At 37.2% G+C, this 17,679-nt stretch overlaps 1 protein-coding gene across 1 annotated transcript in view; it reads right to left on the minus strand.

Annotated features, from left to right (window-relative positions):
* Positions 1–17,679, minus strand: part of CUBN (cubilin) — a gene marked incomplete at its 5' end in the record, with an annotated part of 255,728 nt that overhangs the window by 90,053 nt on the left and 147,996 nt on the right. Inside the window, 6 exons of the mRNA XM_080812400.1 lie at positions 307–453; positions 5,123–5,320; positions 7,644–7,836; positions 9,503–9,687; positions 10,807–11,012; positions 16,862–16,994. Of these exons, the coding sequence (XP_080668526.1) occupies positions 307–453; positions 5,123–5,320; positions 7,644–7,836; positions 9,503–9,687; positions 10,807–11,012; positions 16,862–16,994 (1,062 nt within the window). The remainder of the gene's footprint in view (positions 1–306; positions 454–5,122; positions 5,321–7,643; positions 7,837–9,502; positions 9,688–10,806; positions 11,013–16,861; positions 16,995–17,679) is intronic.

The raw sequence follows: 17,679 nt of genomic DNA on the forward strand, positions 1-17,679 counted from the left end.
GTGATCTCTGTCTGTCAATAAATAAATAAAATATTATTTAAAAAACCAAACATCTCATTCTTGGGCTACCAGGAACACACTTCATTGCGGAGGTGGAGGGAGATGTCCGCCCACCAGAGACCTGAAGGTAGGGAATCCCTATGTTTCACTCTGCCACAGTTTTTGGATCAGACTTAGTAGCTGACAAAGGATAGCCATCCAGAGGCTGGGCGAGACCCATGTGAAAAATAAGAAGGTATTAGGGAAAGAGAGAGAGAGGATGAGGTGAGAGGACATGACGTGACATAAAAAACCTGAACATATTACTTTTGTGAAAGGATGCATTAAAGCCCGCTGCAGTCACACTGAAGTCCGAGGTGAGCCGGAGGAACATGTACTCGCCGGTGGACCGGATGGGTCCCGGGAGCTCTCTGCCACAGAGAACGGCCAGCTGCGGGGCCAGGTTACTGTCTCCTACACCAAAGAAAGGAAATGTCAGTGGCAAAATATGATGTCTTCAGAATCTTCTCCACCTTCCTTTGCAACGCAAAGTAGCTTATACATTTTTCTCAGAACATCACCCTTCCTAGGAGATCACAAGATTCTCAAATACAAGGACCTCCTCCAGGGGTCACATCATTCTGGTTCCAGCTCCTAATCGTGCTGCCTACCTTCTGCTTTACGCTTTATGTTAAAGTCTCCTGACAGTTCCCACTGTCTTTCTAAAAACTGGGTTACAGTTCTGCCTGGCACTAAAACTCAAAATCAGAAGACATGGGGGTTGGGAAATGACGGAGGAGCAGTGCCAACGTGTATGTTAGAGACAGCTAAATTAGTCTGATCGCTGAAGGCCAAGTATCTAAAGGAGAGAAAAGATTGGTTCTTCAGCCTCAGATTCTATACTAACGTTGTAAGGTCGTTTGCCAAGAGGTGTGCAACGTTTCTATGACCCTCTCTTCAGCCCCAGAGGGTTTCTTAGTTGTGACTGTGATTTTGTGGGTCTTTTTAACTTTTCATTTGTTTGATGTTGTTTATCCTTTTTTTAATTAAAAGAACACACTTATGTCCACCTGTGTGGAGGATGAGAAAAGACAGTTTCATCAAGTGTGCCCTCCAGGGAGAGAATCAGAGGACAACTGGGTCACTTCATAGTTCTTTTTACTACTCTTGGATATAAGCAACTTGGAACAAAGCCACAATCAAAACCAGAGTGGAGCAAAGGAAATTATAAAATATTTGGATTCCTTGGCTGGGAAAATACATGGTTTTCTTCTCTCTCTAAGAAAAATAATTAATAAACTTCAAGCTTATAAAAACCAAAAACAGAATATGAGACATGAGGAAATTTGCCCTTTAATGCAACCAGCGGAATGAATGCCTTTGACATTGATCACCGCCTAAAACTCACTCATTATTCACTACTTCAGAAAGCAAGGTACTGTCTGGGATGACAACTGCCATGGCACAGCTGTAGGAGGAGATGCTTGAAAGGCATTCTTCACAGGGTTTCTGACCTCTGGACAGTTTTGTGTTTTTCACAATTCCAAAGTTTCTCTCTGCAACTTGCTATCTTATCTTATCCGCACTTGCTATCTTTGCTGTGATATTTTGCTACACATTTCACCTCAAATTGTTTTTGTTGACTTATTCTTTGTCTATATCACAACATTTTGAAGTTTATTGTACGTTGTCATTTATAACATAGGTGCATAGTTTCTCTCTCGGTGAGACAGTGTAGGGTCTATTGATGTTTATTTCTTTTCTAAACTTCACCTCAGACTGTCTGATGAAACAATGCTCATCTCTAAATAATTATGTATAAGTTACTTAACTAATGAGTTGGTAGATAACCTGGTAACAACACGATGGTTTGTTTCTCTCCCCAGTATCCGTAATAAATACTGAGGTATTTCTAGAACCTTCGGCAACTTTACCATATGGGTTGTAGCAGGGATGAACATGATCTTTAAGAAGAGGAGAAAATCAAAGGTAAAGGCTATAGGGTAGTCTGGTGATTCTCTTGCTGATAGAGACTCCTCATTTTAGAGATGTAGAAACAGAGGCCAAGATTACCAATAGCTGACGTTTATCGAGCAATTATTATTATCACTTTGAGTGCTTTACATGTGCTATCAGATTGTATATTCACAATAACACTATTAGGTAGGTATTTTTATTATCCCAGTTTTGTAAACAGGAAATAGTCTTGGGAAGATACATAATTTGCCCAAGGGCACAGAGTATAGAAGTCAACAAGGATTTAAAACCCTAAATAACTCCAGATGCTCAAACTATGCTATTAAATGATATCTCTAGGATAACAAAGAAAGTACATTTTATATCTATAAATAATAGGATTATTGATTTTTGACAAAATTTTTTTTGTCCTCCTCCTCTTTTTCTGTTTGTTTTTTATTTTTTGTTTTTTTAACTTTTTCTAGAGCCAATGTAGAATCACAGAACCTGAATTTGGGGGAATCTTAGGTATGTAAAATTTGTTGGTATGTGGTCTGGGAAAAATGGATTCAGGGCTGAACCATCACAGTCCTATAAAATGAACAAGCACGTGGGAGAGTGACTCAGGTCTCCTAGGAAGGCTGCAGAGCCCTCTCTGGTGTGGCTCAGAAATGTCTACAGCCATGGGGCACCTGGGTGGCTCAGTTGGTTGAGCCTCTGCCTTCGGCTTTGGTCATGATCCCAGGGTCCTGGGATCGAACCCCACATCAGGCTCCCTGCTTAGCAGGGAGCCTGCTTCCTCCTCTCTCTCTCTCTGCCTGCCTCTCTGCCTACTTGTGATCTCTCTCTGTCAAATAAATAAATGATATCTTAAAAAAAAAAAAGAAAGAAAGAAAGAAAGAAATGTCCACAGCCAGCCTGGGACCAAGGACCACATGCTGAAGGTCTGTGATGACTGGCCAATGATACAAATGGCCTGTAAATATTATTGCTTGAGGTCAATGGCTTTAGATATTTGCTTCAGAATGTGATATGCCTCTGCTCCTCAGAAACAAAAAAACTGTCTGACCAAAGAACAAATAATTGGAGTGGGACTTGAAATTTCATTCTAAATGTAGACTACACACTGTGCAAATGAACAAAATACTCACCAACTGCTACAGTCGGCACTCAAAAGCTACTTCTTGAATGTGTAAAGAAACATAGGGGCAACTAATACGCCTATTCAGTACCTACTCATGTTGTAAATAAAAATCTCTTTGGATAGGTCACACTCCAATTTAAAACATTGTCATTGTTTTGGTGTGTAAGTCAATTTGCTGAGCTCCCAAGCTCTATGTCTCAGTAAGGACACTTTCCAGTCTATAAACAGCTTATGATGAAAACTATTTGAGAAATATCTCTAGCAAAGTAAATTGAAATCCAAATTAAATAATTCTGAATTCCACATATAAAATGCCAGGACTTTTTCTAGGGAATGTATCATGCTTCCGGATATAACAACTTCAAGAAGTAGATACTGGTCTCTCTTTCACAGACAATAAAACAGACTTGGAGACATTTAGCATTCTGTGCAAGGTCACACAGAAGTATAAAACAACTCTCAGGGTTCAGGCTTCTAAGAAAAATTATTGGTGAAACAAAAAGCAACTCAATAGAAAGTGAATGTTAAAAGAGTAACCATAATTTACTTCATTACTGGAGATACCTACTGAAGACATTTTTTTAAAGATCCTACTAGATTCTGAACACTCAGAATATGTGTGTAAGGACACACTCATTTCATTACATGGAAATTTACATCCAGGAATGCCTCCATGTGAGAAAAGATGATAACTTCTCTGAGCAATGTGCTAACAGTTCATGGTTGATAGGAAAAGGGGGAAAAGTTAAGATTTATCATCTCATCTTATTTGTATGATTGATTTGAGGCTTGGGGCCCAGCCTCAACAGAAGGAAAATAAAGCCCTCGGCCCTTTCCTAACCGTACTTCGTGGAAGTCTAGGGTAATGGATAAGGGAGACAAGAGCTTGCATCCGAGTAAACTATGGGCGAAAAGCAAACACGTTTGGTCCACAAAACACGCTGAAGCATTTTTCATTAATTTTCAAAAACTAACAATTGGGAAATTCATAGAAATTCTATATCTGTCACATATCTTAAAAGAGAGGAAGCTAAAAAATACTGAGCCTGTCTTCTTAGCGATGGCTCCTTTAATTCTGTTCTCCAGTTTTACACCTCCCTAGTGATGTTCCCTCTAGGTAGGCATGTGAGGTCTTCATGTCTTTATCATGGTGGGTAGTGGTTCTCAAACTTTAAAGACCATCAGTATCCTCTTGGAGGCAGGGACAAGGGACAGGCAAGAGAAGTATTTGCATCATGGGCAACATTCAAGGAGGGGCCAAAGACCTTAGAAATCAAGATAAATAATATTTTAGTGCAATATTTTAAAGATTAAAATTTAATGTAAAATGGTCAAAATATCAAAATTTTAAACGAAGGTAGAATCTGACCCTGCAGTTTGCACAATCCTGCCTTACTTTCCCACCTGGAAGGCTTTTTAAATCACAGATCTAGGACCCATCCTGAGAGTTTCTATTTTAGGGGGTCTGGGGTGTGGCTGAAATGTGAACTGTGAAGCATAATTTTGTACATGTTGCAGATTAGCCTTACGCTTATCCCTCACTGCATAGCAACACCACACCTGCGCAGAGAAAAGATGAAAAATGTTAGCCTTCATTCCGCCTACTCTACCCAGAGATTCAGCAGACAAAGAGAATTGAATATACTGCAATTATACATACTTTTCCACACTTGGATCTTAAAGCCATAGGTAGAAAATATCAAAATTTATCTCCAAGGCCTTTCAACAGTATCACCTGGAACTCAGACCATTACTTCCTACTTAAGCCAAAGGTAGTGTTTTCTTTTTTGTTTTTTTGTTTGTTTGTTTTTGGAACGTAAGGCTGTCCCTGACATAGTATGTGCATTCATTTGTGACAGATCATTTAGTACTTTCCTTACATTCTTTAGAAACTGTAGCCAACTCTGGTATTGGGTGCCCTCATTGACCATAGTATCTGGGAACTTCCATACAAAATGGACGGAAGCAGCAAAAAGGTTATTATCATAATTGAACGTTAACTAAATATGTGTTAGGACTGACACTTGTTTAAATGTTTCTCACCATCTCTTATCACAAGTTTGTCATAGTCACAGGTTCTGTGAGCTTCGATGTCCAGGGAAAGGATGTTGAGTTCCACAGTCGAATCTGGAGCATGAATAAGCCACATGCAATCAATGTTGTTACTGTAGCTTTCGGGCCAGCCTGGGGAGAAGAGAAAGACAGGTGCATCTCCTGTCCTTAGGAAGCCACCACAAGCACCTGTCGAAGGAAAAAAGTGACATCTGTCAAATGCCTCTGATGGGAGAGAATCTAGCACATTGGTTTTCAAGTGGCAGCCCTGAACTGAGAGGAAACAACCAATTAAAACAGAGTTCTCAAAGAAATCTAGAAATATTTTTTTAAAGATTTTATTTATTTATTTGACAGAGAGAGATCACAAATAGGCAGAGAGGCAGGCAGAGAGAGAGGGGGAAGCAGGCTCCCTGCGGAGCAGAGAGCCGGATGCGGGGCTCGATCCCAGGATCCTGAGATCATGACCAAAGCCGAAGGCAGAGGCTTCACCCACTGAGCCACCCAGATGCCCCTAGAAATATTTTCTTAAATCTGCTGGCTCACACAGCTATTATTTCCCTTAATTTATTTTTTGTGTAAGAAAAACACACTTTATTCTGCCTTTTTCACCATAGTTTTGCCACGCAGCCCATTTATTGGCTAGTGTCTGTTATTTGTTGAGCATGAAGTTAGTCCATATAGAAGACCCTGTGATGAACTGTGTTATTGCTATTATTTCTGTTTCTTCTGAATTTCAATCTTCACTTTTTCAACATAGCTATTCACCATGTGATTTATATCTGGGCAACCTTGAAATAATTTTCAATTTGGTAAAATGTATAACAACAGCCATTATTTCTGACTGTTTAAAAGCAGCTTTATTGAACTATTCTGTAGATCTCATAAAACTTACCCTTTTTAAATTATACAAATCAGTGGTTTGTAATATATTCAAAAAGTTCTGTAACTATCAGTGATCATTTTAGAACATTTTCACCATTTCCAAAGACACTTTATAGCCATTACCACTGATCACTTGCCTGTTTTCCATTCTACCTGTCCATGGGAACCACTAAACGACTTTCGGTCTCTGTCTATGGATTTGTCTGTTCTTCACATTTCACGTAAATATAATCATACAGTATGTGATTAACTTTTGTAGCGAGCTTCATTCACTTAGCATCATGTTTTAAGGTTCATCTGTATTGCATCACGCATCACATCAATATTTCCTTCATTTCCCTTCATTCACTCATTTTCTTGTTTTCAGGCTGACTAGCACTCCACTGTGTGGATATATTGCATTAAATTTTATTGACCTGTTTGATGTTTGGGTTGTTTGTGCTTTTTCACTATCATGGATAATTCTTCTATAGACATTTGTGATGACATAAATAGTCAGTTAACACATATTTTGTATGTTATGTGCATTACATGCTGTATTCTTACAATGCTAAAGGAAGCTAGACAAAAGAAAATGCTAAGAAAATCACAAGGAAGAGAAAACACATCTACAGCACTGGACCGTGTTTGTTGAAAAAAATCCTCATGTAAGTGGATTTTTTAAAAATCCCATGTAGTTTTAAACCTGTGTTGTTCAGGGTTCAACTTATACCAAGGACTGACAATATCCTCCAAGAAATGTCTGTCAAACTTCCATGTCACCCCATAAAAGCCATTCAAAACTGTTTAAACAAGTTATTAAGGAAAAATCAGTCTCCCCAAACACTGCTTGCTGAGGGGATTAAAGAGGTTTTAAACATAGCAAAATAAAAGTTTAACAATTAGGCTAATTTTACCATGAAACATGAAGGTTTGCAACCAACTAAGGAGAAAGTGAAGCATTTCTGAAAGGACATTTAAAATGAAATAGAGAGGAAATACAATTAATTCTGTCTACTAGTTGATCCATAATGTTGTATGTGTGTATCTGTGTACTATATGTGTGAGCCCACATAGTACCTACAAATCATATTTTCAGAGATATCTGAAGGGATTTCTAGAAATTATAAGTAGCACCATCTGGGTGGCTGAGTCAGTTAAGTGTCTGACTCTTGATTTCGGTTCAGGTCATGATCTCAGGGTCATGAGATCCAGCCCTCATCTGACTTCATGCTGAGTACATTGGCTCGGCACGGATTGTGGAGCCTGCTTAAGATTCTCCCTCTGCTTCTGCCTCTCCACCCCTCTTGCATGCCCTCTCTCCCTAAAAAACAAAAAGAAAGAAAGAAAGAAAGAAACAAACAAACAAATGAAGAAATTATAACTAGAATGCCTCATGGATATCAAACCTCTAATTAAAATTAAAAAATATGATGGTAAACCAGCATTTTTAAAAAGCAAACATACAGTTCTTAGAAAATGTAGTTAGAAATTAAAAGAACACCTGAACATAGAGAGGAAGGGCTTTAGAGCTGTACTTATTCTTCTTAGTCATTTATGTATTTGGCTTTTGTTATGGTAGACCGTTTGAATGACTAACCCACACATATCAGCCCCCAAGCAAAATTTCATGTATCACCAAACACACCTGTAGCAATAGTAGGTAAAGGTCCAACAGAGGCATTCACTGCAAACCACTCCAGAAGGAATCCTTTCCCCGTGATTGAAGAGTCGGAAGAAAACTGAAATGTCAAAGAATTTCTAGAGGAGCTAAAAGTTGTGGTCTGGGTACCACAATAAGTTCCAATTAGGCGGGAATGAACGCCAAGGCCATCATAAATCTGCATGTAAAAAGAGAGAAAAAGGTAAACTGATAATAGAACACTGAATTTAGGCAATTACTTCTATTTTTCTTCATAAAAAAGAAAACTGAAAGGTTGCTTTATGTTATCATAATTTTATCATAAGGGGAAAAAATAAATAAACATTATATATCAGTCTAAATAGAAACCACCATTAAATATAAAATATGATTGCAAAAAATTTAAGGTGTTTTAAAATAGTTTTATCTTTGCTGCAGAATTGTGTTAATGCACAAGCTCTGTGTGATATAGCTCATTATTTGATTTACAGAATAATTTGGGGGTGGAAAAGTAGGAACCAAGATGGTTGCACAACAATAGATCTTATTGAATGTTTTGGAGCTTCAGAAGAAGGAATTAGAAAGAAAGGAATAAAACAAGAAGAAAGAGGAAAGGTTTAATGAAAGTGGACAGGTAACGGAAAGCAGAATTTATGACAACAAAAGAATCACAGCTTGCAAAGGATCAGTATACATTCAAAGCACTCAATAATTTTTTAGTTGGCTTAAAATATTAAATTACCTATTTAGAGACATTTTGATCATTACAAGCAAACGGCATGGAGCTCATTTTTTTCTTCAGCACGTGTGGATGAATGCTATCCAACCACATTTCCTATCCTTTCCTTCATCTTCTAAATAATTTGGGACAAGTTCATTGTAATTGTTGTAAATTTCTCTACTGAAGCCACTTTATTAGCTAAGTTTGTCAGACTGTAATAATGATTTCCACACGTACTGGGCGTCCGTTAGGTACTGAATTCTATGTGAGGCACTGTAGACCCAAGATGAATACAATGGAATCCTGGCCTTTGAGGATCTGATACAATAGTTAAACTCATAGAAGGAGAAAGTAGAATGATGGCTGCAGGGGATGGGGAGAGAGGGAAATAGGGAGATGTTGGTCAAAGGTTACAAAGTTTCAGCTGTGCAAGATGAATAATTCCGGAGATCTAATGTGCAGCAATGTGACTATAGCTAATACCGTAATATATAATACTGTCTGTATTATATACTTGAAATTTGCTAAGAGGGTAAATCTTAAATGTTCTCAACACACACACACACACACACACACACACAATCCAAATGATAACCATGCAAGGTGGTAGATACATTAATTAGCTTGATTGTGGTGATTATTCCACAATGGATACATATATTGAAACATCAAGCTGTACATCTTATATATATATATATATACATACGCGTACAATATTTATTTGCCAAACATACCTGAATAAAGCTAAAATAAAGAATGTATTAGCGTTCAATGTCTTGATGGCAATAACCATCACAATTATTTACTTATTTTAAAATGATTCTTCAAACTTTTAACATAAGAATACACAAGAAAATGGGATATGAGGTATAATAAATACTTAACTAAGATATACACATATGCATAGACAAAGCCTAACAGGTAAATTACAATGATGCTGAAACAGACTTGTTTACAGAAACCAAAGATAATAAATATAATACCAGAATTACCTTTTCATCATTAACCTAGAAAGGGTAATCATGATTTAGGAAAGACTATTTCATATGATTTACAAATGCTTGAATAGACAGTAACTTGGGTTTATTTTTGCAAATAGAAATTCATCAAAATTTATAAACATGGATTGTACTTAGAAACTCACCCTTAATTTGTCATAATAGCAGCTATGTGTTGCTTCAACGTCTATCTCCAAGATTCTACCATGTATAACTTGAGATGCATTCACATTTACTATCCATTGGTAATTGGAGTTGTGGGGGTAACGTCCAGGCCATAAGGGAGAGGCAATTTTCCCATGAGTTCCCACGATATTATCGTTGCCAAATACTAGGAGGGAAAACAGAGTAGTAAATCAGATGTACTTAGAACAGCTCTTTAATCAAATGAAAGAAACAAAAGGCAAGGGGTGTTGAAAAGGATGGATTTTTCATTGACTGTGATTTCTATTCTGAACACTGAAAGAAATATTGCTTCCCTTTTGGTTTCTGTACTATCTATTAATTCCTTGGAGAACAGTGATTTTGTGACTAGAATTCCATCTCCTAAGAAGGTTGCATGGTGTGAAAAGAGGAGATAACTTCCCAAGTGAAAAGGGGTTCCCAGCCCCCAGGGGACTTGAGGACATATGAAGGGGTGTTACCAGGCTCCTTCTCTAATTTTTGTTTACCTATTTTACTTTGTTTTACAAAAGAATGGGATGTGCTTTTTTAAAAAATTGGTAAGGGAAACTGACATATTGGAACCACATGAGGAATAGCTAATTGTGGAAAAGTCAAATTAGAAAATAAAAATATTCAACATTTTATTCTATTAGAATAAAATCCTGTTGTTACATCTGAGCACTTAATTCAATCCTAAAATAATACTAAATGCTTTGAATTTGAAGAATAAAGAGTTGATGAGAACAAAGGAAATACAGTTGATATCAATATATTAAACCTGAGCTACAATGCACTAGAAGGTTCTAAAAAGTATCATACAAGAAGTTTAACATAATATTAGGTAGAAACTAGAGCTTAAAAAGAATACTAGAGCCACTGAGAATGCTTTCCCTTGCTCCCAGTGGGCCAATCATATATAATTTAGTTTTGTTTTTTTTTTTAAGATTTTTTTTTTTATTTGACAGAGAGAGAGAGACCACAAGTAGGCAGAGAGGCAGGTAGAGAGGAGGAAGCAGGCTCCCCGCTGAGCAGAGAGCCGGATGCGGGGCTTGATCCCAGGACCCTGAGATCATGACCTGAGCTGAACCCACTGAGCCACCCAGGCACCCCATATAACTTAGTTTTTATAATACATTTCAAAATCAAGAAATTCTTCAAATACAATAAATCTAGGAGAATAGAGTGCAGGACTATTCTTAACCTAGTGGGTTACTAAGAAATTTGTTATCCTTCCCAGTTCACAGGATGTTTTCTGGAAGACAGCAATAAAAAAGAAGCAACTTACTTTTAGTAAATGTGGCTTGGAAGCCTGTGCCACTGCCTGAGCCATCTGAGACAAATCTGATCCACAGGATATGCCCAACAATGGATGAATAATTGAGGGGGAGGACATTTCCACAGTATCGCCCCACCAAGTGACCGGTGGCATTTCCTTCGCGGACCTCCACAAAATCTCTACTACAGTCCTGAGAATCCTCCAACTGGAAAGTTCTAATTTGGAGGAAAAAAAATAAAGAAGAGTTTAGGAAGATTAAATTGATAGAATAAACTTTGGGATTATCCTGAAACATCTGCTGGGTTAAACTGTTCCTCATAAAACTTTCTTTAACTTTCACTACAGTATCTTTGAGCCAAATCAAAAATTTTCTTTCAGTCAAATTAATTGACATACCTTGTATTCAAGAGCTACAAAGACAATTAACACATTGCCTTTGAGGAGTTTTCTTCCTAGGGGGAAGATTGTGCATTCCTGAATACAGGAAAAAAATACATCTTATAAGGCAGAATATATTAAGTGTCCTCAGATTTAAAAGTGTTATAAGATTTTGAAGCAGAGGTATCACATCTCATTGTGAGGCTCAGTACTAGCTTGATGGAGAGATTTTTTTTTTTTTTTTTTGAGATGGAAATGTAAACATCAGCTGGATTTAGGCAGAAATGGTGAACAGAAAATGCATGTCAATGAAAGCATACACACGGAGGCAGGTGGGGCATATTTAGAAATTTGTGAGAGGTCTGGTTTGGTTAGAACATTGAGCATCTTTAGGAAAACATTAGAAGACCTAGCTGAAGCACTATGATAGGCTAATTCTGCCAGACCTTAAGTGTCAACCAAAGGTATCTGTACTTAATTTCTGAAAAGGCAGAATAAATATGGGATTTGTAATTATACAGGTTAGTGTCCAAAAATGTGGCCTATTCAACTTGCATTATATTCTGTTGTTATGATGACATGAAGGAATGAAAGATAGGAAACAATATCTATTTCATGATTGTCACTAATAACATATAGAGTCTGAAACATGTAGGTGCTAAATGAATGCCTTCAGTACTTGACCTTAATGTTTTAGAAACTTGGATATTTAAATATATATGGTCAATACAACCCAATCCACACTGCCAAGTAATTCAATGGGGAAAAGAAAAGTCATTCTAACAGGTGATATTTTAGTAACTGAGTATCAGTATGGAGGGAAAAAAAAAAACCCTCAACATCTGCCTCTCTCCATAAATAGAAAATAATTTACTATTCCTTACAGATGTAAACATAGAGCTAGAAACATAAAGCTCTTAGAAGAAAGCAGAATCTTTACAACCTTGGGGAAGGCAAATATTTCTTAGATTGAATGCAAAAGGCATTAACCATAAGATTAAAAAAATTAATAAATTCGACTTCATCAAAAATTAAAATTTCTCCTCATTAAAGACATGACTAAGAAAATGAATAGGCAAGTTTCAGACTGTGCAGGGGGAGAAGAGGAGATAATTACAAAGCATATATTTAATAAGGGACTCGTTTCTGGAATATAAAAGGAATTCTTACAAATAAACTATGAAAAAACAAATAACCAAGTTAATAATGACAAAAGGTTTGAAGAGACCCTTTAAAGAAGTTCAGTGAATAGCCAATGAGAATGTCCAAAGTACTCTGTGTCATTATGCATCAGAACAATGTATATTAAATACCACTGTAAGTTATCATTTCATGCCCATCAGAATGGCTAAAATAAAAAAGACTGACAAGATCAAATGTTGGCAAGCATGCACAACAACTAGAAGTCTCATATATTTCTGGTGGGAATGTATACTCATGGGACCATTTTGAATAATTATTTGATAGTTTCTTATGAAATTAAATACACATCCAATTAATGGCCCAGAAGTTATTTGAGGTAATTACCCAAGAGAAATAAAGAAAAGCACAGTAATGATGGTTGCACAGCATTGTAAGTGTATATAATGCTACTGAATTGTGTACATAAAAATAAGTGAAATGCTATTTTTATATGGTAAAAGATACATAACATAAAAAATAGCATTTTACTTATTTTTTTACCATATTAAAAAAAAACACTTGAGTTTTGAGTGATAAAATTAGATCACCACAGATCTGCTTGAGAAAATTATCCTGCAATAACATATAATGGCAATATATCATAATAGTATAATAACTGGGAAGAGCATAAAAATATATTTTTGTTTTTAGATATATTGAATCTAACATAATGGTGTATTACCAAAGTGGGGCTGTCTGTTAGAGCTAATATGTAGTTTGGATTTCAAAAGAGACTCTGGGCTGAACTTGGAAATCACCTGTGTGTATACGACAAGAGCTGAAAGCATGGCTAGACTGGTTTAGAAATGAATATGTGGGAGGTAATTAATAGAAAGAAAGAGAGAAAAGAGATGACAGCAGAAGCTTAGGGGAACACCCGCATTTTGAGTATATTAAGAGGAAGAGGAAACAGTAAACACAGGAGTGAGTGTGAAAAAGAGGATAAAAACAAGTTCAGTGTCATGACATAAAAGCCAAGAGAGAAAATGAAAGAGAGGGTGATACAGAGTGATGATGAGTATCAAATGATACACAGGTTTGAGACTAAAAACAGGCTATAGGATTTGGTAGTTAAAAATAAATTAGTTACTTTTGAATGAGCAGTTTCTGAGAGTCCGCTATAGAATACTTTTTCAAACATACTAAGGAATAAAACAGATGATTTTTGTGATTTCCAGAAGATGGTGAATTACAATAATAGCAACAACAAGACAACAAGCTTTCTATAACAACCATTTCTTTTCTTTTTTTTTAAGGATTTTATTTATTTATTTGTCAAAGAGAGAGAGAGAGAGAACACAAGCAGGCAGAGTGGCAGGCAGAGGCAGAGAGAGAAGCAGGCTCCCCACTGAGCAAGGAGCCCAATGTGGGACTCGATCCCAGGACCCTACGATCATGACCTGAGCCGAAGGCAGCGGCTTAACCCACTGAGCCACTCAGGCGTCCCTCAACAACCATTTCTGACAAGCAATTGTTCTGAATCCATCTTTAGGATAACTGCCACCTTTAGCACTTAAATTCAGGATGTTTCATTATCCATAATATTACCAATAAAGTGAAATATGTTAAAATTGCTTTGTTTTGTTTTGTTTTTTGCTGTTTCTCAGAAAGTAGGAAGGGAAGAAAGAGAGATCATTTGCCTCTGCAAGTGATTTACAGGAAATCAAATCTAAACTTTCTTCTCAAATTATAATACGTGGTTTAAATGTTTAAATGAAGAATCAGGACCCACCAACCAACTAATTTCAGAATGTAGGGTTTAGTAAGATCTCACATGATCAATATGTACATTCAAATTTGGTCCAATGGTCCAGAATATTACTAAGTGAAGGTCTTTTCTGTTTGAGCACCACATTGGTATAATCCAGTGACAAATCACAGAGAAGACATTTTATTAGAAATGGGGGTAGGATGATTCTTATAAGAATCAAATTAAACTTTTTAAAAAACTTATTGTTTTCTTGGAAGTCTTTGTTTGAGGCCAGTACATTTTATAAGCAAATCTACCCTCTTTCCAAATACTTTGGCTGAAATCTGTTAGTAAAAATACGATGTGGAACAAAAATAGTACGATCACTGTTTCTCATTATCTCATTTTGATTCTTGAACCAAGATCAATCACTTTTGAAAAGCACTCTGCAAGCATAAAATATATTTTCTGTTAATCCTTTTAAATATCTATTTTACAAAAAACTCCTTTTTAGATTCTATTCCCCCCCCCTCCTTTTTGTTACAGATTCAACCATAATTTTTCCAGTTTTTCTCCTTATTCAATTTCACCACAGTGTCCACAGTCCAAGCCCCGTGGTTTTGAACTTGACGTATTCCATATGCTTCTCACACAACCCAGGGGAATGTTTCCAAGCACCCATCTGGATACAGTTTAGACCAGGGCAGAAATAACTCACAGACCTTGCCATAAAGCCCTTCTCATTATCCTCTACATAAAGAGGAACATCTTGCTTTCTACAAAATTTATTTTAAAAGTAAAAGTCAAGCAAGTAACACAAAATAATCAACGTTAACTTCTTATGGACAAGAAAGGAAAAAGCTGAGTTGTTAAGATTTGTCTATATAATAATTAGGATTTAGGGTCCATTAAGCAGTAAAATGAACGAAACTAACTTTTTGTGGTTATCTCCTATCTTCTAGAAAGAGCTCAGCATCACCCATTTGGATTTAACCGTGAACTGCCACACAAGATATTTTAGATATAGCAGAGTGAGATAATTTACCATTCACTGACCATCTGGTATGCATCAACCTTGTGCTGTATATTTTACATCTGATATCCTAAACTCTAATGTTGGCCCTTAAATGTATACAATCATCCCCTATGGATGGAATGAATCTCTTAAATAAATAGCTTTTTGGCACTAACTTATCCGTAACTCGTCAAGAAATGGGATGTCTGTCTTAAACATTCCCTGTACCTATTCCGGTCCCTGTCACCCACTGAACATCTGATTCGTCAACAATGTGAATGTGGTAGAGACTAAAAGGAAAAAGACCAAGAAAGAAGCCTTGTTATTTGGCAATTATGAGGCCCAGTAAGCCACGTGAAGGACTTTGCACTTTATCATAAGAACAATAATCCTGTTTTATTCATCATTATATATAAAGCATCTGGCCTGGGAGTCTCATGTGCTGACTATGCGAGCACACATAGTCTGTCAGTCTGTCGGCACATGTGTGCTGACTGTGTGAGTAAAAATATTTGTTGGATAAAGGAAGACATATATATCAGGTAAAACTTACGTGCGCAGATTTCTTCCCATATAGAACTTTGAGCTTCTAGTAAAGTCAAGGACAAACAGAAACTTTTCCCATGTGGCAGCTTAACCTCTCCTTGCCTCTCAGGCACTCAGAGGGTGTCTTTGTGTTAACACAATGCCACTTGTACCCTGAAGAGGCACTGTCTGATTGATAGACTGAAAGAAATCAACTTCACATGTTTGAACGTGGTCCACGAATGGGACTATTCTTTCATTTGTAAAATCCTTTCTTAAGTAAATAAATAAAAATAAAATCCTTTCTTGATGCACAGAATGGCATGTCTAGGAGAAAGAGCAAGACTTTTTTTGAATAAACAGGCCAATGTCCTCAAAATAATCCTCTTCTCTCAGTGGTTATAAGTTATTTATTCTATTCCTTCAAAAACGGAATTGGAATCCAAAATGAAGCCCAATAATATGAGATTTGCTATAATAAGTAACTTTTATCTTAAAATGGCAACTTAAATACCAAAATCATTTCACTCCATACTTGTTAAGTGTCTCCTACCAGCACGGCATGTCACAGGCAACCTCTCTACTGATGGATCAGAAAGGCTCATGTCACTTACCACGTGCTTTTCACTACCTACTTTTCAAAAAACACATTATTGTTGTTAATATTTATTCTAGACCCCTCTGAATGTGTCAGGTTTCTACTATTGCTTCCATATCCAGAGGCCATATTCAAAAAGTCTTACAGTTCAATTAGGAACAGACCAGTGATTTTACAAACCAATCATTAAGCTCCTAAAAACTTCCAAAATCATTGTTCTGGAAGTAGAGCAGACGGTAAGGTGGATTGGGGTTAGGGATATGGTATATGGGGAAAGGAAGGCTTCATTATGATGGGGATTTTTACTGGAAGAAAGAATGTTAGTATTTCTCTGGAAGACTCTAAATGTGTATAATTCAAAAAAAGACACAGTTCCTGTTCTCTGAAAATAAACATGCCACAAATTAATGTACCTGTAGCATAGGCATATCTTTCTCATAATGTTAGGCAGGGCTCTAGAACCATTCTCAAGAGAATTTTAATGCCATTTATAACCCAAACTATGACTAAACAGAGGAAATTTGGGAACAGACTTCCTAAAGTTCCCACCATGTTCTCTAACAGTTGCTTGGACACACATGCTATTAGCTGTCCATTCTATTAGTAACCATGCTTCCTTCCTGCAGACTCATTCACACTGAAACAATACACCATTAAAAAAAAAAAAAGGATTTACATAAAAGACAGCTGGAGCCGGTTGCCAGGGGAACTGACAATGTTCCAGACACATTCCACATTAGAGGGATAAACTTCCGGGTAGCCAGGGCTGTTGAAGATGCCTTCAGCCATGTGGAAGGTTCCACCACAAGCTGGAAGAAAAGAGAGACAAAATGAGTGCCAGGCAAAGATCAAATGCAAGATACCGTAAGATGGAGGAGAAAGAACACAATTGGAGCTGCTAGCAGCATCAAGGGTATCCTATTTCCTTTTCCAATTAAGAAAAAAAAAAAAGGCCCTGTCATATATCATCAGGAAAAGATTCTGAAGACTGAAAACCGTAAGCCACAGGATATGGTGAATCAGAAGGAACCTCTGTAGTTTCTCTTCTAAAAGCCTTTTCTTGCCGTGAACTATAACTCCATGTAATAAAATGCATATTTCAATCCCACCACAATTCAGTATTTCTCCCCAAGATGATTTTCAGTGCTGGCCTCAAGCAGAAGGCAGTATTCCAGCTTTTCCCTCTCAAGAGAACACTGAAATGCACACACAAATCTTCTAGATGTCCTGTGCTTTTAACTGCTAATAACAAGGAAGCCAGCAGTGGACCAAGAGCACACCCCTGGCTGGCAGAGACAGCACTGGGTGGCTCCTCTTTTCCCTCCTGCCTACATGCCACCATCACTATCCATCCTGCCATCGGTGACAACACCGGGACTCGCCTGAGACCAGGCAAGGGAGGTGGGAGGCCAGGGAGATGGGAGAGTATCAACTAACCACTCATAAGAGATGTCAACGGACACTGTTGGTCAGGGGCTGCCTTAACAGACACAT

This window comes from Martes martes (genome assembly GCF_963455335.1).
Source record: "Martes martes genome assembly, chromosome: 8".
NCBI classification, from domain to species: Eukaryota; Metazoa; Chordata; class Mammalia; order Carnivora; family Mustelidae; genus Martes; species Martes martes.